At 49.2% G+C, this 20,523-nt stretch overlaps 3 protein-coding genes across 5 annotated transcripts; 2 read left to right on the forward strand and 1 right to left on the reverse strand.

The window, feature by feature from the left end:
- The first annotated feature begins 314 nt into the window (after window positions 1-314).
- Window positions 315-7,624, forward strand: ubtfl (upstream binding transcription factor, like). The gene is made up of 20 exons (XM_029524047.1): window positions 315-1,183; window positions 2,088-2,181; window positions 2,296-2,471; window positions 2,577-2,660; window positions 2,752-2,907; window positions 3,016-3,080; window positions 3,283-3,403; window positions 3,519-3,629; window positions 3,873-4,000; window positions 4,126-4,267; window positions 4,352-4,393; window positions 4,476-4,589; window positions 4,682-4,840; window positions 4,970-5,080; window positions 5,260-5,345; window positions 5,555-5,744; window positions 5,818-5,865; window positions 5,974-6,108; window positions 6,201-6,305; window positions 7,198-7,624. Exons 2-20 carry the CDS (start codon window positions 2,124-2,126, stop codon window positions 7,273-7,275), a joined length of 2,109 nt encoding a protein of 702 aa, XP_029379907.1. The 5' UTR covers window positions 315-1,183; window positions 2,088-2,123; the 3' UTR covers window positions 7,276-7,624.
- Window positions 7,625-7,696: 72 nt separating this feature from the next.
- Window positions 7,697-14,084, reverse strand: fastk (Fas-activated serine/threonine kinase). The gene is made up of 11 exons (XM_029524043.1): window positions 13,018-14,084; window positions 11,379-12,225; window positions 10,938-11,265; window positions 10,679-10,866; window positions 10,447-10,595; window positions 10,155-10,368; window positions 9,903-10,062; window positions 9,712-9,803; window positions 8,926-9,637; window positions 8,732-8,846; window positions 7,697-8,510 (listed from the first exon to the last, which is right to left on the reverse strand). Exons 2-11 carry the CDS (start codon window positions 12,181-12,183, stop codon window positions 8,424-8,426), a joined length of 2,850 nt encoding a protein of 949 aa, XP_029379903.1. The 5' UTR covers window positions 12,184-12,225; window positions 13,018-14,084; the 3' UTR covers window positions 7,697-8,423.
- Window positions 13,122-20,074, forward strand: LOC115057160 (AFG3-like protein 2). 3 transcript variants are annotated; one of them, XM_029524044.1, is made up of 18 exons: window positions 13,122-13,241; window positions 13,604-13,706; window positions 14,075-14,174; window positions 14,318-14,386; window positions 14,471-14,574; window positions 14,689-14,841; window positions 14,990-15,064; window positions 15,434-15,558; window positions 15,648-15,921; window positions 16,081-16,218; window positions 16,303-16,456; window positions 16,585-16,692; window positions 16,810-16,935; window positions 17,017-17,127; window positions 17,315-17,430; window positions 17,522-17,722; window positions 18,211-18,405; window positions 18,499-20,074. In XM_029524044.1, the coding sequence occupies exons 2-18, from the start codon at window positions 13,626-13,628 to the stop codon at window positions 18,736-18,738; spliced, it is 2,370 nt and encodes a 789-aa protein (XP_029379904.1). In that variant the 5' UTR covers window positions 13,122-13,241; window positions 13,604-13,625; the 3' UTR covers window positions 18,739-20,074. The 3 variants fall into 3 exon arrangements, with proteins under 3 accessions (XP_029379904.1, XP_029379905.1, XP_029379906.1); XM_029524045.1 differs by lacking the exon at window positions 13,122-13,241 and having other exon boundaries at window positions 13,487-13,706; window positions 15,437-15,558; XM_029524046.1 differs by lacking the exons at window positions 13,122-13,241; window positions 18,499-20,074 and having other exon boundaries at window positions 13,487-13,706; window positions 17,522-17,738; window positions 18,211-18,397.
- The last annotated feature ends 449 nt before the right edge of the window (window positions 20,075-20,523 follow it).

A 20,523-nucleotide genomic window follows, 5' to 3' on the forward strand; every position in this document is an offset into this window, starting at 1 on the left:
GCTGGCAACACAACATGAGCCAAGTTTCCTTTCTGGATCCAAGTGCCACAGACGCAGCTTCATCATATTTGACCACATGATCCCTGTAAATGGAGGTTCAGAGCAGGAAGATGCTCATTCTGCACTTTGGAGTATTTAAGTTGCATCAATTGACAGATTTCCTCCTGAACAGCAGGGAGGAAGGATCAGGGCTGCAGATCGGGCCGGGTTTGGTCCGCGGGCCTTCAGTTGGACACGTTTGCTTTTACTGTGTTCAACATCCGGGGCAGCAGGTGGCGGTAAACACACACACACACACACACACACACACTGAGGGCCCCGGGGTCCCGACATGTTCTGTGTTATTGTGTTTAATCTACTTTGGGACAAAGTTGAAAGGGACAGAATAATAAAGTCCCTGTAAGTTTGATGGAAATGGTTTATTTACACACACACAGCTGTGCAGACTTCCATCGGGGGATCATATCGATCAGTTTGATTGATCAGTAATCAGTCCTGACTTCGGGCTCTCTGTCGGAGAGGACCGGTGAGTCGTAGAGATCAGACCGTCTCACGGTGCGCTGTCAGCGGGCAGGATGCCATGTGGATGCGGGCTGCCGTCCGGAGGGATGCTCCTCGTCCTTCGTCTCGGAACCGCCGATGAACAGCCGGCAGGCCACGACGGAGATCGGAGCAGCCGCGGACCCGATGACTTTCTGCGCACTTCGGTTCTTCCTCTCGGCGTCCGGAGAGCCGCTTCCTTCCCCGGACCCAGCGGCCGGCCGCCGGGTCCCTGGGCCCCCGTCTTCGGTTCACATCTGGACCCGGACCAGGTTCAAATCAGGAGGGTAGATTTCCGGAAAAGGGCTGTCCTGGTTTAATGTTTGTGGATCGGAAGAACAACTCGGACAAATTTAACCAAACATCATTTTATTCGCCCGCTTGTCGAAAAGGCAGCTGACTGTGTGTCCGCCGCTTCTCTGGTTTCATCCTCCGCCTTTGTCCTCATGTTTTCCCCCGGAGTTCCTCCCCCTGCGGCGCTGGGCGGAGTTTCATACCGGACTAGACGCTCCTTTTGTCGGATTCGTTTCAACCCGACTCCCCGGGGTTTACGGCTGGAAAAAACAGACTTTGAAAGTCCCCAAATAATCGCCCAGATCCCCGCGGTGGGCAGTAAGAACAGCGGTTCGCTGTGAATCAGGAGGTAAGTAGTCAGCTGCCATTTTAAACCGATTTCTGGTCTTTTCTGGCCGTTTGTCCCCGACTCTCCAAAACATTGATGGCGGCTTCGCAGCAGAGGCTTCTGGGGCAGCAGCCAGTCATCCAGCCCGCTCTCACCGAAATCCTCAAATGTCCGAGTCTGCCGGGTTTACCGGGCCGAACCGGCCGACATGCGACCGAACTGAACATTATTCACAACAAAACAAAGATGTCGGCGGATTTTAGCGGTTTTTGCTCAATAATTCGCTGATTAGCTGCACGTGTCCGGCCGAGCTTCAGGTCCGCCGTAAAACCCACAATTTCGGTTTTATTCAGCCTTTTTCTGCTTTATTTCTGGTTTCTAAGTTGATATCTGAATTTCCACATTTAACCCAAAAGGTGAACGTTAGCTTCTGTCGAGTAGCTTTGCTCGTGCCAGCGGAAGCTACGTGGTGACTCCTGCCGGAGGACGGACGCCATTACCGGGGCAGCTGGAGCCTGACGGCCCGCTGCCGGCAGTTAACGGCGACCACGACCCGGATCCGGGAGTCCCCCGGCTCTGACCCCCGACAGAGATATGAACATGGACAGGTGTCTGCAGGAGCCGCTGGTTCCGACTCCTTAACGGCCAAGCTGCAAAGTTTCTTGAGTCCAAACTCGGAGAGTCGGACCGGCTGCTCCCTCCAGGTCCCACCGGAGAGGAGCCCCAGTACCAACCGGCCAACCGGCTGATGTTACTTAATAATTAATCTTCGGTTGATTTACTGAAATGTTAGCATCAGCCCAGTTCAGCTCGGATCATGTTAGCAGCCCAATCAGGCCATCTCACTCGGTCTCACATGCCTCGACACAATTTGCACATTTTACAGGTTGATCACGTTCTTATTTGAAAACTGCCTTCCGAACAGGAAGTGGGCGGAGTCTTCTCCGTCAGGTGCTGCACGATGAACGGCGGCGGCAGCGTCTCCGCAGCTCAGAGCACCGGGATCAAAAGTGAAGCAGGTAACAAATCACCTGACCTGTGATCAAATTACATCATCTTCATCATCAATCCCTGATAATAGAGTTCCTCCCTCTGAGGGGCGGAAGGCAGACCAATAAATTGTGTATCTGTAGATGACTGGACGAAGGAGGACTGTCTGACTCTGCTGGAAAGGATTCGCAGTTTGCTTCCAGACGGAGACGCCATGAAATACAAAACCACAGAGTCTCACTTTGACTGGGAGAAAGTTTGTTTCGGCAGCTTCACCGGAGACATGTGTCGGCAGAAGTGGCAGAAAGTCTCCACTGAGGTTTGGAAGAGGAGTTGGTCCTGTTGCGTCTCATTCCTCATCAGATTCAGGTTCACTGACAGGATGTTGCATCGCCATGGAAACTGTCCTCTGTTTGTGTTCCAGGTGCGTAAGTACAGAACCATGACGGAGCTCATCGTAGATGCCATAGAGTTTGTGAAGAACCCGTACAAAGGAAAGAAACTAAAGGTGAGACCAGTGAGTCAGACTTCACATAACCAGACCGGTTCAGGTCTGAGGCTGGGTCTGTCGTAGTAACGGTGGACCCTCTCCTGCTCAGACTCACCCAGACTTCCCCAAGAAACCGTTGACTCCGTACTTCAGATTCTTCATGGAGAAAAGAGCCAAATACGCTAAAATCCACCCGGAGATGAGCAACCTGGACCTGACTAAGATCCTGTCCAAGAAGTACAAGGAGCTGCCCGACAAGAAGAAGGTGAGGTCACCTGACTCTCAGTTGGCCTCAGATGTAAGGTGATCATGACAGTCCAGCTTCAGGTCTGGTTCGGATTCTTGATTAAAATGTTTCTTTCATTTCTTGTAGCAAAAATACATCACAGAGTTTCAGCGAGAGAAGGAGGAGTTTGAGAAGAACATGGCTCGATTCAAGTGAGTTTACAACCTGAGGTGACCGTGACCTGCAACCTTCAAACACTTAAATATTTCATGAGGCGTCAGCCAATAAAACTGTTAGCTTGAACTGGGCCTGATGGTCCGGCTCACTTAACTTCAGCTGTTGTTTAGTGTTTGGTAGATAAAATAAAATGAACTGATCAGAAGCCATGCGTAGCTAACACCCACTGACCCACAGGGAGGACCACCCAGAGCTGATCGAGGAGAGGAAGAAGTCCGACCTGCCAGAGAAACCAAAAACCCCCCAACAGCTGTGGTACAACCATGAGAAGAAAACCTACATGAAGCTACACCCAGAGGTTAGACCCTAATCCTGATCCCCCAGTCCAGTGCTGGAGCTCCAAATGGCCCGATGATGACTGTAAAACAAACACACACATACACACACACACACGCTTGTCGGTCTTGTTGCAGGTGAGTCAGAAGGAGCTGAAAGAAGCTCTGAGGAGACAATGGTCCCAACTGTCGGATAAGAGGAGACTCAAGTGGATCAGCAAGGCCCTGGAGCTCCAGAAGGACTATGAGGTACCCGATTAGAGTGGACAGGACTGACCCAAACCAATCACAGACCCAGACTGTACTGAGCGCAACCAGGACTTGTGTTTCTAGTTCATGCCTGCAGCCTCTGTGAATTGACTTGGACCAGGTCCAAATATATCTATAAAAGTATGTATAAAAGCAGATCAGATCTTCAGGAAGTGTGCTTTGTTCTAGACAGGATCCTGAGACTAGGTTCAGGTTCTGGAATGTGTGTGTTTGTGTGTGTAGGACAGCATGAGAGCGTATCATGAAGCTCATCCAGATGTGAACTCGGACGATCACGTCCGGTCCGTCCTTACCAAAGCAGAGAGGCAGCTGAAAGACAAATTCGATGGACGGCCGACCAAACCACCACCGTGAGTCTGACATGAGATAACGCCCATGTTTAGGTTTATACTAACCACTGACACACAGTAAGCTAACAGGCTAAAACAGTTAGCAGCCAGGAGGCCAACAGATGCTAACAGCTGTTTGTTCTTAGTAACGGTTACTCTCTGTACTGCGCTGAGCTGATGGTGAACATGAAGGATGTCCCCAGCACCGAGCGAATGGTACTCTGCAGTAAACAGTGGAAGATGATGACACAGAAAGAGAAGGACATGTTTCAGAAGCGCTGTGAGCAGGTCGGTATCAGCATGCTGCCACCGCAGCTTCACTGCACAGTCACTGAAACAAGCGCTCACTGTGTCTGATGTGTGTTTGAGCAGAAAAAGAAGCAGTATGACATCGACCTGCAGAGGTTCCTGGAGGTTAGTTAGCTGATTAGCTCTGGACACAAATCTAAACAAAATATGAACTGTGAACCAATCAATGTTGCCCTGTTTCCTTCAGAGTCTTCCAGAAGAGGAGCGAGATCGGGTCTTAAGTGAAGAGAAGTTGGGTGGGGCCAAGTTGGGAGGGGGTGCAGCTTCCAGCCCACACAGGGCCAAGTCTCCTTCGGTCAAGGTCTGAAAGCTCTTCTTCCTCACCCGCTTTCCTGAATCCACCAACCACAAGTGTAACACACCTGAGAGCTGACGCCTCTCACTTTAACCCAGGAGCGGTGTCGGGAGACGGAGCCAGAGCCGTGGGCACCTGCTGCATCACCAAAAGAAAGACGGGATGGAAAGAAGATGACGAAGCTTCCGGAGACTCCAAAAACAGCCGAGGAGATGTGGCAGCACAGCGTGATTGGAGACTACCTGGCCAAATACAGAGTGAGCCCCAATCCACTGGTCCAGCTCTGTTTGTGAGAAAGCTGTGACAGTTTGAGCTTGGACCTTAACAGAACCAGATCCACGTGTTAGTCGGCTTTGTTAACACCTGTGGTTGCCTGTCGTCCACAGAGTGACCGCAGGAAGGCGCAGGCAGCAATGGAGGCGGCGTGGAAGTCCATGGAGAAGAAAGAGAAGATTCCCTGGATCAAGAAGGCCGCAGAGGACCAGAAGCGATATGAGGTTCAGTATCTGCTCCACACACAGCTTTTATTAACTCATTTTATTTATTTAGTTATTTATTTCTGTATTTCTATTTTGTCTTGTGTGACATTTGTTTATATTTAGCGGATAGTCTTGATTCACTGGTTTAATTTTAAGATTTGTGCTCATGTTCCCCCCATAACTGTTGTGTCCTACAGAGGGAGCTGTTGGAGATGAGGGCACCGCCCCCCCTCCAGGGGCAGCGGAAACCCAAGTTTGATGGAGAACCAAAGAAACCGCCAGTGTGAGTCAGCTGTGATGTCATCACTTTTAACACGTTTAATGTTGATGTGAAAAACTTTTATTCAACTCTTGTTTTGACGGGTCAGTGTGATGTCACAGAGCTCGCGAAAGTAAAGGCTGATATTAATTCCTTTCACAATAAAACAAGAGCTGATGTCAAAGGTCAGTAATAGCTTAGTAAGCCCTGCCCCCTACATTTTCATCCAATAGGAGCGGTTATCAGATGTTCTCCCAGGAGCTGCTGACCAACGGGGAGCTGAACCACTTCAGCCTGAAGGAGCGGATGGTGGAGATCGGGAAGAGGTGGCACAAACTGAGCCAGAGCCACAAAGACAAGTACAAGAAACAGGTGGAGGAGCAGCAGGTGGAGTACAAGGCTCAGCTCGAGGCCTGGGTCAAGGTGAGCCCTAACCTGTCCACGATGATAATGTTGATGATGATGACGACAACTGACCTTCCTCTTCCTCCTCCAGTCTCTGTCTCCTCAGGATCGAGTTGTTTATAAAGAGTTTTCATCCACGGTGAGTCTGACCCTTCAGGGCTCAGACCAGAGTCCTGATCCAGGTTTTGATCTGTTAGCATTGGCATGTTAGCATGTCAACTCTAATCTGTCTTGGTTCCTGCTTCAGAAGCGTCGCAGCAGCACGAAGGTTCGGTCCCCCGGAGCCAAAGTCCGTGTGACGGCCAAGGGGAAAGCCAGCGGTTCGAGAGCTGCCCCCCCGGGAGTCGGGGTGAGCAAGCGGGCCATGGCGTACCGAGCCAAGGTAACACACTACACAACAACTACACAAAGGCACAACACAGTCATGGAGCCTATAAAAGCTCAGAGCTGTCAGCCTGTGCCTCCATCTCCCAGCAGGACATGTCCGACACCGATGAAGAGGAGGAGAAGAGTGACTCTTCCGATTCTGATGAAGATGATGAGACATCAGGAACCACGGACAGTGATGATGACGATGAGGTGAGAACAGTTTGTTAATAGATGATTGGATCAATAAAAAAAAAAGTCACAAAAACCTTAATTAAAAAAAGAACAGAAATCATCCCTAAATTATCAACAAACAATCAAGTTTATCATTTCAAGTAGAACCCCTTTTATTAAATAACATGAAAACACATTTTTGCCTCACAGGTGTCTCACCGTTTCAGCCATAGAGAGCGTTTCATTTCACCTGCTGTGTTTAGTCAGTTATGGGCCACTGTGAAAATAATTTTAATTTTAACAGAAAGAAGTCATATCAAAGTACTTTTGGCAGAAGGCGGTGTCGAACAGGCAGTCAAGTCTACATAAACTTTGTTATATGGCCTGAATACTCTGCCATAAATCTGCAGCTCATTTTCCATAAGCAAGAATTTTTAATTTAGGATGTAAGAGCAGGAGAAACCAGATGAACCAATGCCATGGTCCTGACTTTAGTCAACATTAACTCGGAATATATAAATTGTTGTGTGGCTTTTGTTTTCGTCTTACTGCCGTTTACTGGACTGGTGATTTATGGAGTTCCATTGATCTACACATCATCAGCGTGATCAGGAAAATCTACTCCAGACTTCAGGCCATGGTTGGAAGCAACAGAAACAGGCCGCATTTTAGTTCCTGGAAGAGGCAAACCAGGAACTAAAAGCTCCTGTTATTGGTTCGGGAATCCACAAAAGGAAAATTAAGGAAAACCAGTTAGTGTTAAGGGAAAACTTTAATGCCAATACAGCCTGCCCTTACCTCAGGGGTAGCCTAAGAGTTTTCAGGTAAAGGGGTTTCAGTAGACACTGCCAATAACCCAGAATCACCATAGCAACCACAGGCAACCCAACCACTAATGAGGAACATGAACTTCAATCTGCTTGTTTCTCAGAATGATGATGACGATGAAGATGATGAAGATGATGATCAGACATCATCTGAGGAATCCAGTGACTCAGACTCGGACTAAATTACTCCTCATTGGAGAGGACAGGCTGTGCAGGCCACGCCTCCTCATGTGCCAATCATCCTGGCAGACCAATGAGAAACAGTGACATCATGCCACTCTTGTAAGGGGGCGGAACCTGATGGAGCATTTTGTTACTTCTGTTTGTTTTTTAATTCGGTGCTTGTTGGTTTTTATCTGATGGACGTTTTAGACGGGTGGAGTTTTCTTTTTGTTGTTCCCCAAGGCAAGGTGGTGGGTGGAGCAAAGCCTGTGGTTGTTACTGCCAACCATTGAGGGAGAAGTCAATGTTCTTCCTCCAATCAGCTGCCAGCCTGAAAAAGTTATTGACAAATAAATGCACTTTTTCTCATCTGTGTGAATTCATGAAAATGCCCATCCTGAGTCTGGATCAGGACCACATAAGAACCACTCAGAGTCCAGATCAGTTGGTTTCAGGTTTTATAACATTTGAATTGAGATTTATAGAATATAAACAAGCCTCTTTCCCTCTGACATCACCTGATACACAAATAAATAATCTGACCTTTGACCCCAACATTATCACCCACACATCATCCTAACAGATCTTCCAGACCTTTGGCACACATACTACATCTCCATGGCAACACACAACCCTCCCCTCTGCAGTAATGCACTCAAAACTACAGTACCCATCAGCCCCCTTAGCAGCCCTCACATGCATCATGATCATTATCACTATTACCAAACATTATAAAAAGAACCCACCCCCCCATCCCCCAAAAAAAGGTCATTCACACAGCGACCAATCAGATCACAGCCTGCACAACATAAAAGGATCAGTTCTTTGCTCAGACACCTGCACAGGTGAGGCAGGATCCACTTCCTGTTTGTCTTCCACTCCCAGCATCCCTGAACTCACCCTGGACAAAAAGTGTTGAACCGCAGTTGGACCGAGTATCTGGACCTAGATCAGACCCTGACTTGGAGTGGGACGGTTGTCTGAAGCGGTGGACTGGTCCTTTAAGAGCCTGCCTGGTCATTACTGATCAGATCCACAATAGTCAACAATAAAAATGATCAGTTGGAGCTGTGATGACAGGCACGCACGCACGCACGCACGCACGCGCACACACGCACACACACACACGCGCGCACACACACACACACACACACACGCGCACACACAGTCATAGTGGGATGTCCAGCAGCTTCTTGTGCAGGTACTGCTTCACTTCCTCGATGCCGTTCAGCTTTTCCAGCTCGTGGTATGGAAGCTGAGAGGGCACAAAAACACAGGTCACATGACTGGAGGAGCTGCAGCACAAGATTGTTTTTAGCCGAGCTTAGCACAAAGACTCCTTGGCCACACCTGGAGGTTGTCATGGAGACCGATGATGGTATAATGAATTCTGAACAGGGAGTCAGTGAGGTTTTGGGCTGAATTAAGACCTGAACTCTTGTTGTCCCGGTTTTAAACAATCGGGGTCTGACTCACCTGAAGGATGATGTATCCCAGCAGCCTTAGGTGCCGGTCCCTCATTGCACGGGACCCCACCAGGACCTCAGAGTTGTGGCAGTAATGCCACTTGTCATTAACTGACATGATGACCCTGCAGAGACCAGACAGGACCAGGATGAGGTCTGAGACACCACAAGTGAGGTCTCAGGCTTACTCAGAGATGGACTGACCTCCGGATCTGCCTCTGTTCTGCTGGGTGGTTCTCTGCATCAGGTCGATCGGGGGGGTGAAGTGGCGATGGTGAAGAGGGGCCCCTGTCGGCCCCAGAACCCTCAGAGTATGTCACGTCTTCATAGAATCCTGGCAGCTCACAGTCTGTTCCCTGGCCCCCTGGGGCCCCTGGGGGCCCTGGCCCCCCCTCATCCTCCAGTATCTTCCCAATAGAAAACTGGAATAGGGATTCTGGGGCCGTGGCCCCTGGAGGTCCTTGAGGCCCAGGTGGGACGAGGCCATCAGAAGGGGGGCTGCTGAGCGTGGAGCTGTCCTGGCTCTCTAAAGAATGCTCTTTAGCCAGACTGGAGTAGTACTCTGCTGCAGGGATGTAGTACGGGCCATAGTCCAGGGAGCCCCCATTGGCTCCTGGCCGGGGGGGGCACGTTGCCACCGTGGGGCCCGTTGTGCTTCGGATATGATGGGGCATAAAGGACCTTGGCTCCAGTGTACCACTCAGTGCCTCTCCTGGCTGACCTGGCTGCTCGCCACCCTCCTCCAGTGCTGCAAATGGAGAGAACCTCTGGAACTCTGACGTCACTACGGTGACCGCACCATCAGCTGGTTTTGATGCCACAGAAGCACAGGGGGGAGGAGCAAGGCTCATAGCCAGACCAGCACCATTCCTGATGGGTAAGACCCGACCAGAACTGTCCAACCACAACACGAAATCTAAGACCAGAAGACATCAGGTGAGGGGGGGGGGGGGGGGAGACCAGGACAGAGCAGGTGAAGGACTGTCGTACCTGTATAGTATCCTGGAGCCAGAACTTCATCCTGTTTGTAGTTCTGTTCTCCAACCAGCTGACGTAATGCCTCAGCTACCAGACCTTTATAACTGAGGACAGACACATTGGAACAACCAGTCAGGACTTTTTCTCCACGTTAGGGTGTGTCTCTCTGTGTACAGGCGTGTTTCTGTGTTGAAGTGTGTTACCTGTACTTGCGGTTGACTTCATCAGCTGTCAGGGCATGGTCAAACATCAGGACTTTGTGGGCGTCCTGCAGACGTGGTCCGGTGTACTCGCGATACTCCAACTCAACAGCAGCATCTAGCAGCGAAAGGTACCTTCGGACGATAAGGGCGTAGGGGCTGTCTGTGAGCGGGACAGAACATAGCTGGTTACTGGGAAGTGGTGGTTACACTGGCAGCAGCCATGTGTTGTCACTGCTGGTACTGGACACTGACTGGTGACGTTGCTGATGAAGGCGGAGGAGAAGACTCGATGCAGCACCAGGCCGGGGAAGTGACCAAGCTGGAACAAGGACATGAGGATATTAACCGTGGCAAGCGGCGAGCTGAGTGCCTTCAGCTCCACCACCTCCTCCAGGCGAGAGAAGAAGTCACTGCTGGACGGACGGTAGCTCATCCTGCTGAATGGGAACACCAGCTTCTGGATCACCTGTGGACACAGAACATGTCACTGAAGTGTGCCACTGTCAGACACCCATGACCACCTGACCCTGGTACCTGCCCTCACCTTACTGTCCAGGTACTCCGCCTTCTTCACCAGGAAGTCTGCAATGGTGTCTAGCAGCCGGGTCTCTCTCAGGCGGTGGCGGGCAATGTATTTGGCAATCAGAGCCATCGTGTAGGGCGTGATACTGTCCACCTTCTTGGGCAGCTCCTCTGACAGAGAGAAGAATCAGTAGGTTACGTGATCAAGTCACATGACTTACAGATTGCTGACAATATCACAGTGTAGGCCTCACCTGCAAGGCTGCTTATGAAACGCTCCTGTCTGTTCTGGTAGAACAGGTGAGAGCTAAAGATCAATTCCAGGCTCTTATTGCTTGCTTCTCGGGCACAAGCTGCCAGCATCTCATCCAACAGGACCATCTCCTGGTCCCGGACGCCGCTGACACTCGCCAGTGTGTGTTTGACCAGGCGCAAAATCTTCCTGCAGACAAACACATGGACGTCAGACTCGGGGGAGCTCCTGATGGTGTCAGGTGAACAAGGTATTCATACCTGTTGGCGAGCAGCTGCTCAGGGTTTGGAGGAGTGTTGTTGGTGGTTACAACGCCCCCGGCAGGAGCAGATGGTTCCTGCAGCTGCAGCGTGCGCCACTTGAGCCTGTAGTAGGACAGCAGCAAGAAGAGCGTCTGCGGGTGGCGTTCTCGCTCCAGGTTCTTCTCCAGGCCAGCCAGACAAGCCTCTGTCAGGGGGTGTTGACTGCCGGGGTGAAGCTTCATGCTGGAGCTGAACACCATGGAAACATCCTTCTGATTAAACTGGTTCAGTCTGGACTGAGACTCTGCCTCCAACACCTGGACCACCTGAGAGTCACTGGGAAGACCTGAAGGTGTGACAACAATCACAGGGTTACTGAGACATGCCTGTAGAGCTTCACCTGAGCCAGGCTCTTGAGAATTAAATGCTCCTGATCTGTCTGACTTCACGACGACTCACCAAGCGCCGCCACGGCATATAAACAGTTGACTATACTGAAATTGTCAAACTTGCTGCAATCGCTGATGATGGCATCACAGAGTGTCTGAAAATCCTGATGTTCTAGGATCTGACGCCCATCACCACCATTGGCTCCACCTCCTGCAGCCTCAGCTTCTTCCCCCCCGCCCCGTGGCTGCGTGGCCTGCAGCAGCTGGCCAATCTTCTGCAGGGCGACAGGGTAGTGGTTGTGGGAGATCTTGGCTGGGTTCTGGGTGACCCAGCGCAGCACCTCGTCAGGCCGCCGCGAGCGCTCAATCAGACGCTTCATGGTGAAGAACGTGTCGTAGCTCATCTTCTCGTGAATGAAGTTCCATGTCTTCTTTTTACTGCTGGGCATCATGGCCCCTCCTCCTGGAGCCCCAGCTCCATAAGTGTGGAAGTGGGTGTGGTGCTGGTAGTGTGGGGGCAGCGCAGGTGGGGCTAGGTGGGCTGGCTGTGGATGGGGGTGGTAGTGGTGGTGGAAGTGTGCCCCTCGGTGGGCTTCGGGGCGGCCTTGGTACAGAGAGTAGGCAGGGGGAGGCGGAGCTGGGGCCGCGTGTGGATGGTGGGGCAGGTGTGGGTGTGGAGGGTGGGGTGCCTCTATCACAGCCAGCCCCGACCTTCGAGCCTGTTTAACCCCGCCTCCCCCGCCTCCCCCTCCTCCCGCGGTGCTGTACAGGCGGGTGGCATACATGGTGTCAAACGGAGCGGTGTGGCGGGGGCGGCAGGGACAGTGGCAGTGAGCTCGGCTCAGCAGGCGCCACCCAGTGGACATATACAGCATAGTCTGACAGCCAGGACGCCTGGAGGCAACAGGACACCACTCCTACAGAAGAGAAGAAGAAGACACTAATGGACCAAACTTTAAATACTCCATATGGTTCTGAGCTGCTCTTCTTCACCAACACCTGTCCTCAACGGGGACAGGCTCTGTCCCTCCGCCCTAGCCTCACACCTGTTGGTTCCAGATGGACAGGTGACAGCAGAGAGAATGCAGGAGGAAGATGATTAGTGGAAGAGAAATCAGAGCAAGTCAGTCAAACCCAGACTCGGTTCAGGACTCTGTTGAGACCAAAATCAAAGCCCAGCAGGCGGATCAGACACCTGACACTCTGTCACAGCGAACAGAATAGCTGATAATGTGTGGAGGCCGTGAACGCCACCTGGACGTTCAGAACATAACGTTCACTGATGATTAATAACTGATCAACTTCATCGTCAATCAATTAATAACTCCCCAAGTCAATATCCAGCCAATAGCATTCTCACCTAAACCCATAAAAAACACATCACAACTAAAGACTGCGTGCGATGACGTCATACCATTAGTGACATACCTGTTATGTTTTTTTTTAACCATCAAGCTAACCATCTTACATGCTAAAGCTAACCAGTTAAAAGCCGTTCACTAATCGCAGAGGCAGAATGAAGCTAGCTGATGCTACATGCTAAACAACATTAAACAAAGTGTGAGATAAGGCAGCTGTTAGCTTCGTCTGTTAGCATCGGTCTGTCCTTCTCCCAGCAGCGCTGCCGGATAAGCTGCCACCCGCCCGGTTACACTCGGGTTTCCCCGGATTAGCAGGGCCAGCCTGCCCGGCAGCGACGGACTGTTTACCTCATAGCTCAGAAACACCAGCGACTCCGCTCTGCTGAAACACCGGAGGCCGCAACGAGTGCGGGATCAGCGGGGAATCAGTCAGCGGTCAGCCGCTTCATTCCTCTGCACTGTCCGGAGCCATCTTCAATTACCCGACATGCAACTGGAGCAGGCGGCCCAGCGCCACCTGGCGGCCTTTGATGCAGGTGAACGGTTTATGTCCGTTCAGTGGCCTGTTTGTGGTAAGTGTAATCATCATTAGTCATCATTAATCAGTTCGTGTTGTGTACCTCAGTGATTAACTCCGTGTTTCCAGCTGCTATGCAGTCCGGCTCCTGGACTGGACCTGATATTAACGACAACAACAACAGTAATAATAGTAATAGTAACGATAATTATAAAATTAAATAATAATAGTAATAATAACAGTAACAAGGACAGGAAGAAGCGGTGATGGAGGGGGCGGCAGGGGTCGCTGTCGCCTCCACAAACACCCGATCCTCCGTGAGGAAATGAAAGATGGCGGCTCATGGTGATTACAGAGCACAAACACCGAACTGGAGTTGAGTTTCAAGGCCGACGTCGTCACTTTTTTCTGCCACAGGTGTCGGTTTTACCCGGAGGAGATGGCCCACCGCTACCTGCGGCTGTCCGCCGGCTGCAGGAGCATGTTCCGGCTGCTGCCCTCTAACGCTCCGGCCCGGCTGGTAGGTGGAAAATGTACCGATCAGATAACTGCGCTCACAGGGAATGCAGCTAAATCCAGCCCGAAGAGGGACCCGGCTGACCCGGCTGACCCGCTGAGGGGCAGCGGCCGACCGCACAGACACGACTGACTGTCAGCTCAGATGGAGTCCCCTGTGTGACCCTTTAGCGCTGACATTGGCTTTTATAAGGACCGGACATCTTTGACAGTGCTGGTCTCGTCTCTCCTACCAGAGCACACAGTTCCTCTTTTAATACGTCTATTTATACAGACGCATATTTTCTTTATATCGTGCAGCGTTCAAGTCATGTTGAGATGCGTTCAGATGTTCAGGTGATGTGTTGTGTTCAGGTGATGTGTTGTGTTCAGGTGATGTATTCCTCCTTGGCCAGAGAGGGACGGAGTGGGTGGAGTCTGCTGAGTGAGCTGCTGGGAGCCTACAGGCGACTGAACTCCAGACCCCCTAAAGGTATAGAGTTCTGTGTGTGTGTGTGTGTGTGTGTATGCTCATCTCAGAATTTTGGGGCCAAGAGTGAGTTTCTGGTTTGTTAAGGTTATTAAATTAATGAGTCTCTGGAGTTCAGAAAAGTAAAAATCTGTTTATCTCTTTAGGTTTTGAAAAATATTTTCCAGAAACTCAGAAACCTTCAAAAAACTCTGAGGCTGACTCTACAACTAAAGGTAGAAATCTGCTGATATCTAAGGTCAGTTCCTGTGGCTTTGTGTCGCCTATTGTAGCTTCCTGTCACCTTGTTTGATTCTCAGATGCCAAACCTGCCAACACACAGAGATCTTCAGGGAGTTCAGGAGGAGGTGGGAAAAAAGGAGGTCGTAAAGAGGACTCACATTGGTACAACCGTCTGCAGAAGGTCTGTTGTGTGGCTGATGTTGCTTTTACGGGTCCCTCAACTGTCTCCTTTGCTCCCCTGGTCAGACAAGTGTGTGTTCTTTGTAGCTCTGACACTAGATTCTGATTGGTTTAGGGTGACATTCCCTGGGACGATAAAGAATTCAGGATGTACTTCCTGAGTGGAGCAGCGTTCTGGACCACGATCGCTTATTACTTTTTCTTCAGAGATGGAGGGCGAGAGGTCACCTGGAAAGACTTTGTCAACAACTACCTGTCCAAAGGAGTGGTGAGGCCACAACCTACTGTGCTTATCTTAATAAAAATGTTATATCTTGTGTTGTTTGTCAAATGCTGTTGTAGCAAACCTGATTTGAGCTGCCAGTCCAATTTCAGCTGTGCTGTTGTTAGCTCCTCACATACTGTTGATCCCTCAGGTGGACCGTTTAGAGGTTGTAAACAAGCGTTACGTCAAGGTGGTTTTTTCCTCTGGGAAGACACCAGTGGACGGGGTGAGTCAATAACTCAGTTTTCAAAAAGCTCAAACCAGTTTTGATGATTTAGGAGTCTTGTCCTGTTCTCACATGATAGATAGATAGATAGATAGATAGATAGATAGATAGATACTTTATTTATCCCAGACTGGGAAATTGCAGTGTAACAGCAGCATTACACAAAGGGAATAAAATATATAACATGAATGCATCTGGGTGTTCAGTCAGTAGTTTGGCAGCGGTGGAGCTGATGACTTCACAGGCTACCGCTGCATCAGCTGACGGGGGGATGTAAACAGTGATAACAATGGTGTACGTGAACTTCCTTGGTAAATAATACGGGCGCATTCCTACGATGATCACAGGAAGGTTTTCTTGGTCTCTTAGCAGTACATCTGGTTCAACATTGGGAGCGTGGACACGTTCGAGAGGAACCTGGAGACGGCTCAGTACGAGCTGGGCATTGAAGGGGAAAACAGGCTGCCGGTGGTTTATTCCACTGAGAGCGATGGGTAAGACCCACATTTGTCTGTGTGACATGGTTATACAGTACTGCTTTAGACCTGCATATGGCTCTAAACTTGATATATTCCCTGTCCAGCACGTTCCTACTGAGCATGCTCCCCACAGTGCTCATCATTGGCTTCCTGCTGTTCATGCTGAGACGGGGGCCAGCCGGGGCAGGGCGTCCCGGCCGGGGGATGGGAGGTCTGTTCAGCGTCAGCGAGACAACTGCAAAGATCCTGAAAGATGAGATTGATGTGAAGTTCAAAGATGTGGCGGGCTGCGAGGAGGCCAAACTGGAAATTATGGAGTTTGTCAATTTCTTGAAGAACCCCAAACAGTACCAAGACCTTGGTGCCAAGATCCCCAAGGTGAGGGGATGCAGGCGATGATTTCCTGCCTTTATCTTTGTAGTGACATGGGGTCAGATGTCAGGCAGATCTTTCCTGAGACCATATTTTGTTTGTCTGCTGGGAAAACTGCTGTTTGTCCAGGAAGTACTTCAAACTGATAAGTGGTTGTGTTTGCAGGGAGCCATCTTGACGGGTCCTCCGGGAACAGGAAAGACCCTCCTGGCCAAAGCGACGGCTGGTGAAGCTAATGTGCCGTTCATCACTGTCAACGGCTCTGAGTTCTTAGAGATGTTTGTGGGCGTTGGCCCGGCCAGAGTGAGGACCAGTTCACAGTTGTTAATTGAGCTCACCTGGCGCTAACAACTGACTCTTAAAAACTGCTTCCCACTTCTTGTTCAGGTGAGAGACCTTTTTGTCATGGCGAGAAAGAATGCTCCCTGCATCCTCTTCATTGATGAAATTGATGCTGTGGGACGTAAACGTGGGCGAGGCAACTTTGGAGGGCAGAGTGAACAGGAGAACACCCTGAACCAGCTGCTGGTGGAGATGGATGGTGGGTGACGGGAATGATGGGAAACATATGGGATGTGGTGGGGGTAACTTTATATCTTCATTGCTCATTGGTCAATTTATTGCTAATCAAGCAGGAAGCCAGAGGTCTTCATCCTCTCTGTTTTGTAGGCTTCAACACAGCAACCAATGTAGTGGTTCTGGCAGGAACCAACAGACCAGACATCCTAGACCCGGCTCTGATGAGACCAGGACGCTTCGACAGACAGATCTACATTGGTGAGAATATGAACAGGAAGTCATGGGACAGATGTTGCATCTCATGTTGATAGTTTGGTGACATGTGGTCCAGGACGAGGTCTGGCGTACTCAGCTGACCTCGTCACTGTCTTTCAGGTCCTCCTGATATCAAAGGTCGAGCCTCCATCTTTAAAGTCCACCTGCGTCCTCTTAAGCTTGAGGCAGCAATAGACAAAGACACCCTAGCCAAGAAGATGGCTGCCCTCACCCCTGGATTCTCAGGTGATTACATGGCTCCCCAAGTTTAGGTCTCCTTGTTGCCCTGAGCTCCTGGGTTCACCGTCCCTGGTCTCTGTCTGTCAGGTGCTGACATCGCTAACGTTTGTAACGAGGCTGCACTGATTGCTGCTCGCCACCTCTCAGATGCCATCAACCAGAAACACTTTGAACAGGCCATCGAGAGGGTCATTGGAGGTGAGACCAGACCAGAAAAGACTGAGACCTAGATTAGAATGGGACTCAGACTAAACCAGACTGAAACTCAGACCAGACCTGAGTGATCTACCTGGACTACCTAGTAGAAGCCAGTATGTTGTCCTGTGTGATTGAGGTCTATTGTGAGAATGAAATCTGAAACCTGTTCCTGCTGGTGTTGTTTCAGGTCTTGAGAAGAAGACTCAGGTCCTGCAGCCAGAGGAGAAGAAGACAGTGGCCTACCATGAAGCCGGTCACGCAGTCGCTGGATGGTTCCTGGAGCATGCCGACCCCCTGCTAAAGGTCTCACTTTCTTTTCAGAGGAAGATCCAGGATGATCCAGGTCTCTGTCAGTCTGGCTATGACTAATTCTTCTGTTGTCTGTCCTATATAGGTGTCAATCATTCCCAGGGGGAAGGGCTTGGGTTACGCCCAGTACCTGCCTAAGGAGCAGTACCTGTACACCAAGGAGCAGCTGCTTGACCGGATGTGCATGACCTTGGGGGGGCGGGTCTCCGAAGAGATCTTCTTCGGACGCATCACCACCGGAGCCCAGGATGACCTCAGGAAAGTCACGCAGAGTGCCTATGCCCAGGTCAGCGTTTACACAGGTGTGCTACCTGACCTCACTTCCTGATGATGTCATCATCTCAGATGTCCCACATTAATAACTTCTGACAAACAGCCCTCCTTTTTTGTTTTTTGCTTTTATCACTGACACAGTAGTTAATCACAGCTGAGGGTTCAAAGGTCGTTTGCAGATTTTGAGTTCAAACCCCAATTAAGTTTTCGGTTTACAAATATAATCAGGTTGTACAGTTCATGTTGTTATTGAGGTTTCAAGGTCGCCACAGTCTAAAGCAGACCTCAGTGATTTTTATCACTTTAACCGTATTAATGAAATACCTGATTTGTAACAGTCAGAGGAAAATGCCTACAGCCTGTGCAGGAAGCGGTAGTCCTTCTTGGATCAGTTTCAATCTGGGATTTTGATTATATCAGTGGAAGCAGTGGCAATCTGGGTATGTTGTGTTCCTGGTTGAGAATCCCATCAATCTTATCTGGTTCTGTGTTCTGCTGCAGATCGTTCAGTTTGGGATGAACGCAAAGGTGGGGCAGGTGTCTTTTGATCTGCCCCGGCAAGGTGAGATGGTCCTCGAGAAACCATACAGTGAAGCGACAGCTCGTCTTATTGACACTGAGGTCAGGACCCTCATCAGTGAAGCGTACCAGAGAACCCAGCAGCTGCTGAGCAACAAGAAAGCCGAGGTTGAAAAGGTACCCTCCCTCACTGGTCTGTTCCAAATTAAATAAATTGTTGAACTACCTGAACATAGACCCTGTTTTCCATGTTCCTCTGGTGTTCTCAAGGTGGCGCTGCGGCTCCTAGAGAAGGAGGTTCTTGATAAGAGTGACATGGTGGAACTGCTGGGGAAACGTCCATTTATAGAGAAGTCAACATATGAGGAGTTTGTGGAGGGAACTGGAGGTGAGGATGAGGACACAACGCTGCCAGAGGGTCTCAAAGACTGGAACCAGGAGAAGAAGGACAGGGAGGAGAGCCAGGACGAGCAGGTGGCCCGGCAGATCTCTGGAGGAATGCCCTTTTAGAACTCTCTAATGGACTTGGGTTATACCACTGACACCAACACATCATTCTCACAAAGCAAATGTCATCTGAATCACAACCATATATGAGGTCAAGAACACCTCAGAATCCTTCACCCTGTAAGGTCCCTCAATATTCTGTTGGTTCTATGACTAACCTTAGCTTTGACTTCACCCTCTCACACACTGAGAACCTGGCTTATGCAGAGTCCTGCAGTCCCCTTGTGTCAATCTGTGAGGTCATGAAGACTTCCAAAATAATGAATATCCAGAAAACTAGAGAACCCAGTCTTTGGGGCTGCTCTAGGAATGGACTCTTGATTCTGTAAACCCTCCTAAACCTGCCACTTTGGTCACCGAGTTCTAGAATCTTCACCTTGATTTCGCTCTCAAAAATCTCCTGAAGCCGAGTTCTGGGTTCATTATAGCAAACATTTCTAGAATAATTTTCAGCTGCAGACGTGTTACTCTTAGACGGGAACCAGATTTGACAAAACTGTCCTCTGTCTTCCTATGCTGAAAGAGAATTATTCCATTACTGGACTTCTAGCTCATGAACAAATCACTGCTGATTCGTTCTGAAGCTGCAACACTTTTCATGTAGAACCGTAAAACATTTATTCCCTACAACGCATTTGTACCCTGAATTTTAAAGTTTGAAACAACAGATCCAATTCTGTAAAGAACATTTTCAACTAACTGATACATTATTGAATAAGATTGGTAACCTTTGGTCCAAAGCAGGGTTCTTGAGGTCTATTCACCAAACACAAACAAAGATCAAAGAACTGTTAGGACTCACTCAATCCCATTAGTAGAAACCTACTTTGATTTAACTGTCATAAAGTGGCTCTAAATTCAGCTCAGACCTGTAGGCCCCTTAAAATGTTTCTGTAAAGGTGGAACGTCTGTTTCATGTTCTCGATTTGTACAACACCCATTTGTTAGTCTCTGACTGGTGTCAGACACAAGGGAACGTATCAGGAATCCACAGTTCTTCATAGAACTTCATTGAAATATTCATCGTGTTCTCAGTGAGCTGTGAGGTATAAATGTTGTAAAGGCTCTTTGGAGGCCTGTGGAGAGAACCCTCCACCTTCTTCATTGTCATGATCATCAAGTTCTGATCCTGTGAGAACAGTATAGAGCTGCAGTATGTGCTGATCATATATGAATTAGTTATTGATCAGTTGTTGTTGTTAACATGTCGGAACCACAGCCAAATGTCTTTATGATGTGAAATTATAATAATTATAATGACATGTAAATGTGTTGAAGTGTTTGAATAAAGACAAACACATCACCCACTTAAATAACCAAAAATCAATTGTTTATTAAATGCTTGAAGAGCGAGTTTTTCTCCTCAATTTCGGCTAAACTAAATCAAATCAAATATTTATATTTTTATTAATAAAAAAGAGCGATTTAGTTTTAAGAATAGAATATTATCCCAATAAGATCAGATCAGATCATATATCAACAAGATATACAGAGGTATTTTTTTCTTTTGTAGTAAACAAAAAATAAAGTTAAACTGATTAATGTAAGTCTTTCCAAATATTTTAAGTAGCTGATAAATAATGGATTTGTAGACTATAACGCAAACTAATTAAGTCTTTGGTGAAATAAATGAACCTCTAAAGATAGATATATGGTACATATAGGGTCAGCATGGCACGGTGGATTGGTGTTTCCTGGCTCGGCTCCCAAAGGTCGCTCCTGTGATTTCTCCCTGAATGTTCTCAGATTTGTTCCCTCAGAACACGCGGTGGATTCTTTGTTGACTCT

Source organism: Echeneis naucrates, chromosome 17 (assembly GCF_900963305.1).
Source record: "Echeneis naucrates chromosome 17, fEcheNa1.1, whole genome shotgun sequence".
NCBI classification, from domain to species: Eukaryota; Metazoa; Chordata; class Actinopteri; order Carangiformes; family Echeneidae; genus Echeneis; species Echeneis naucrates.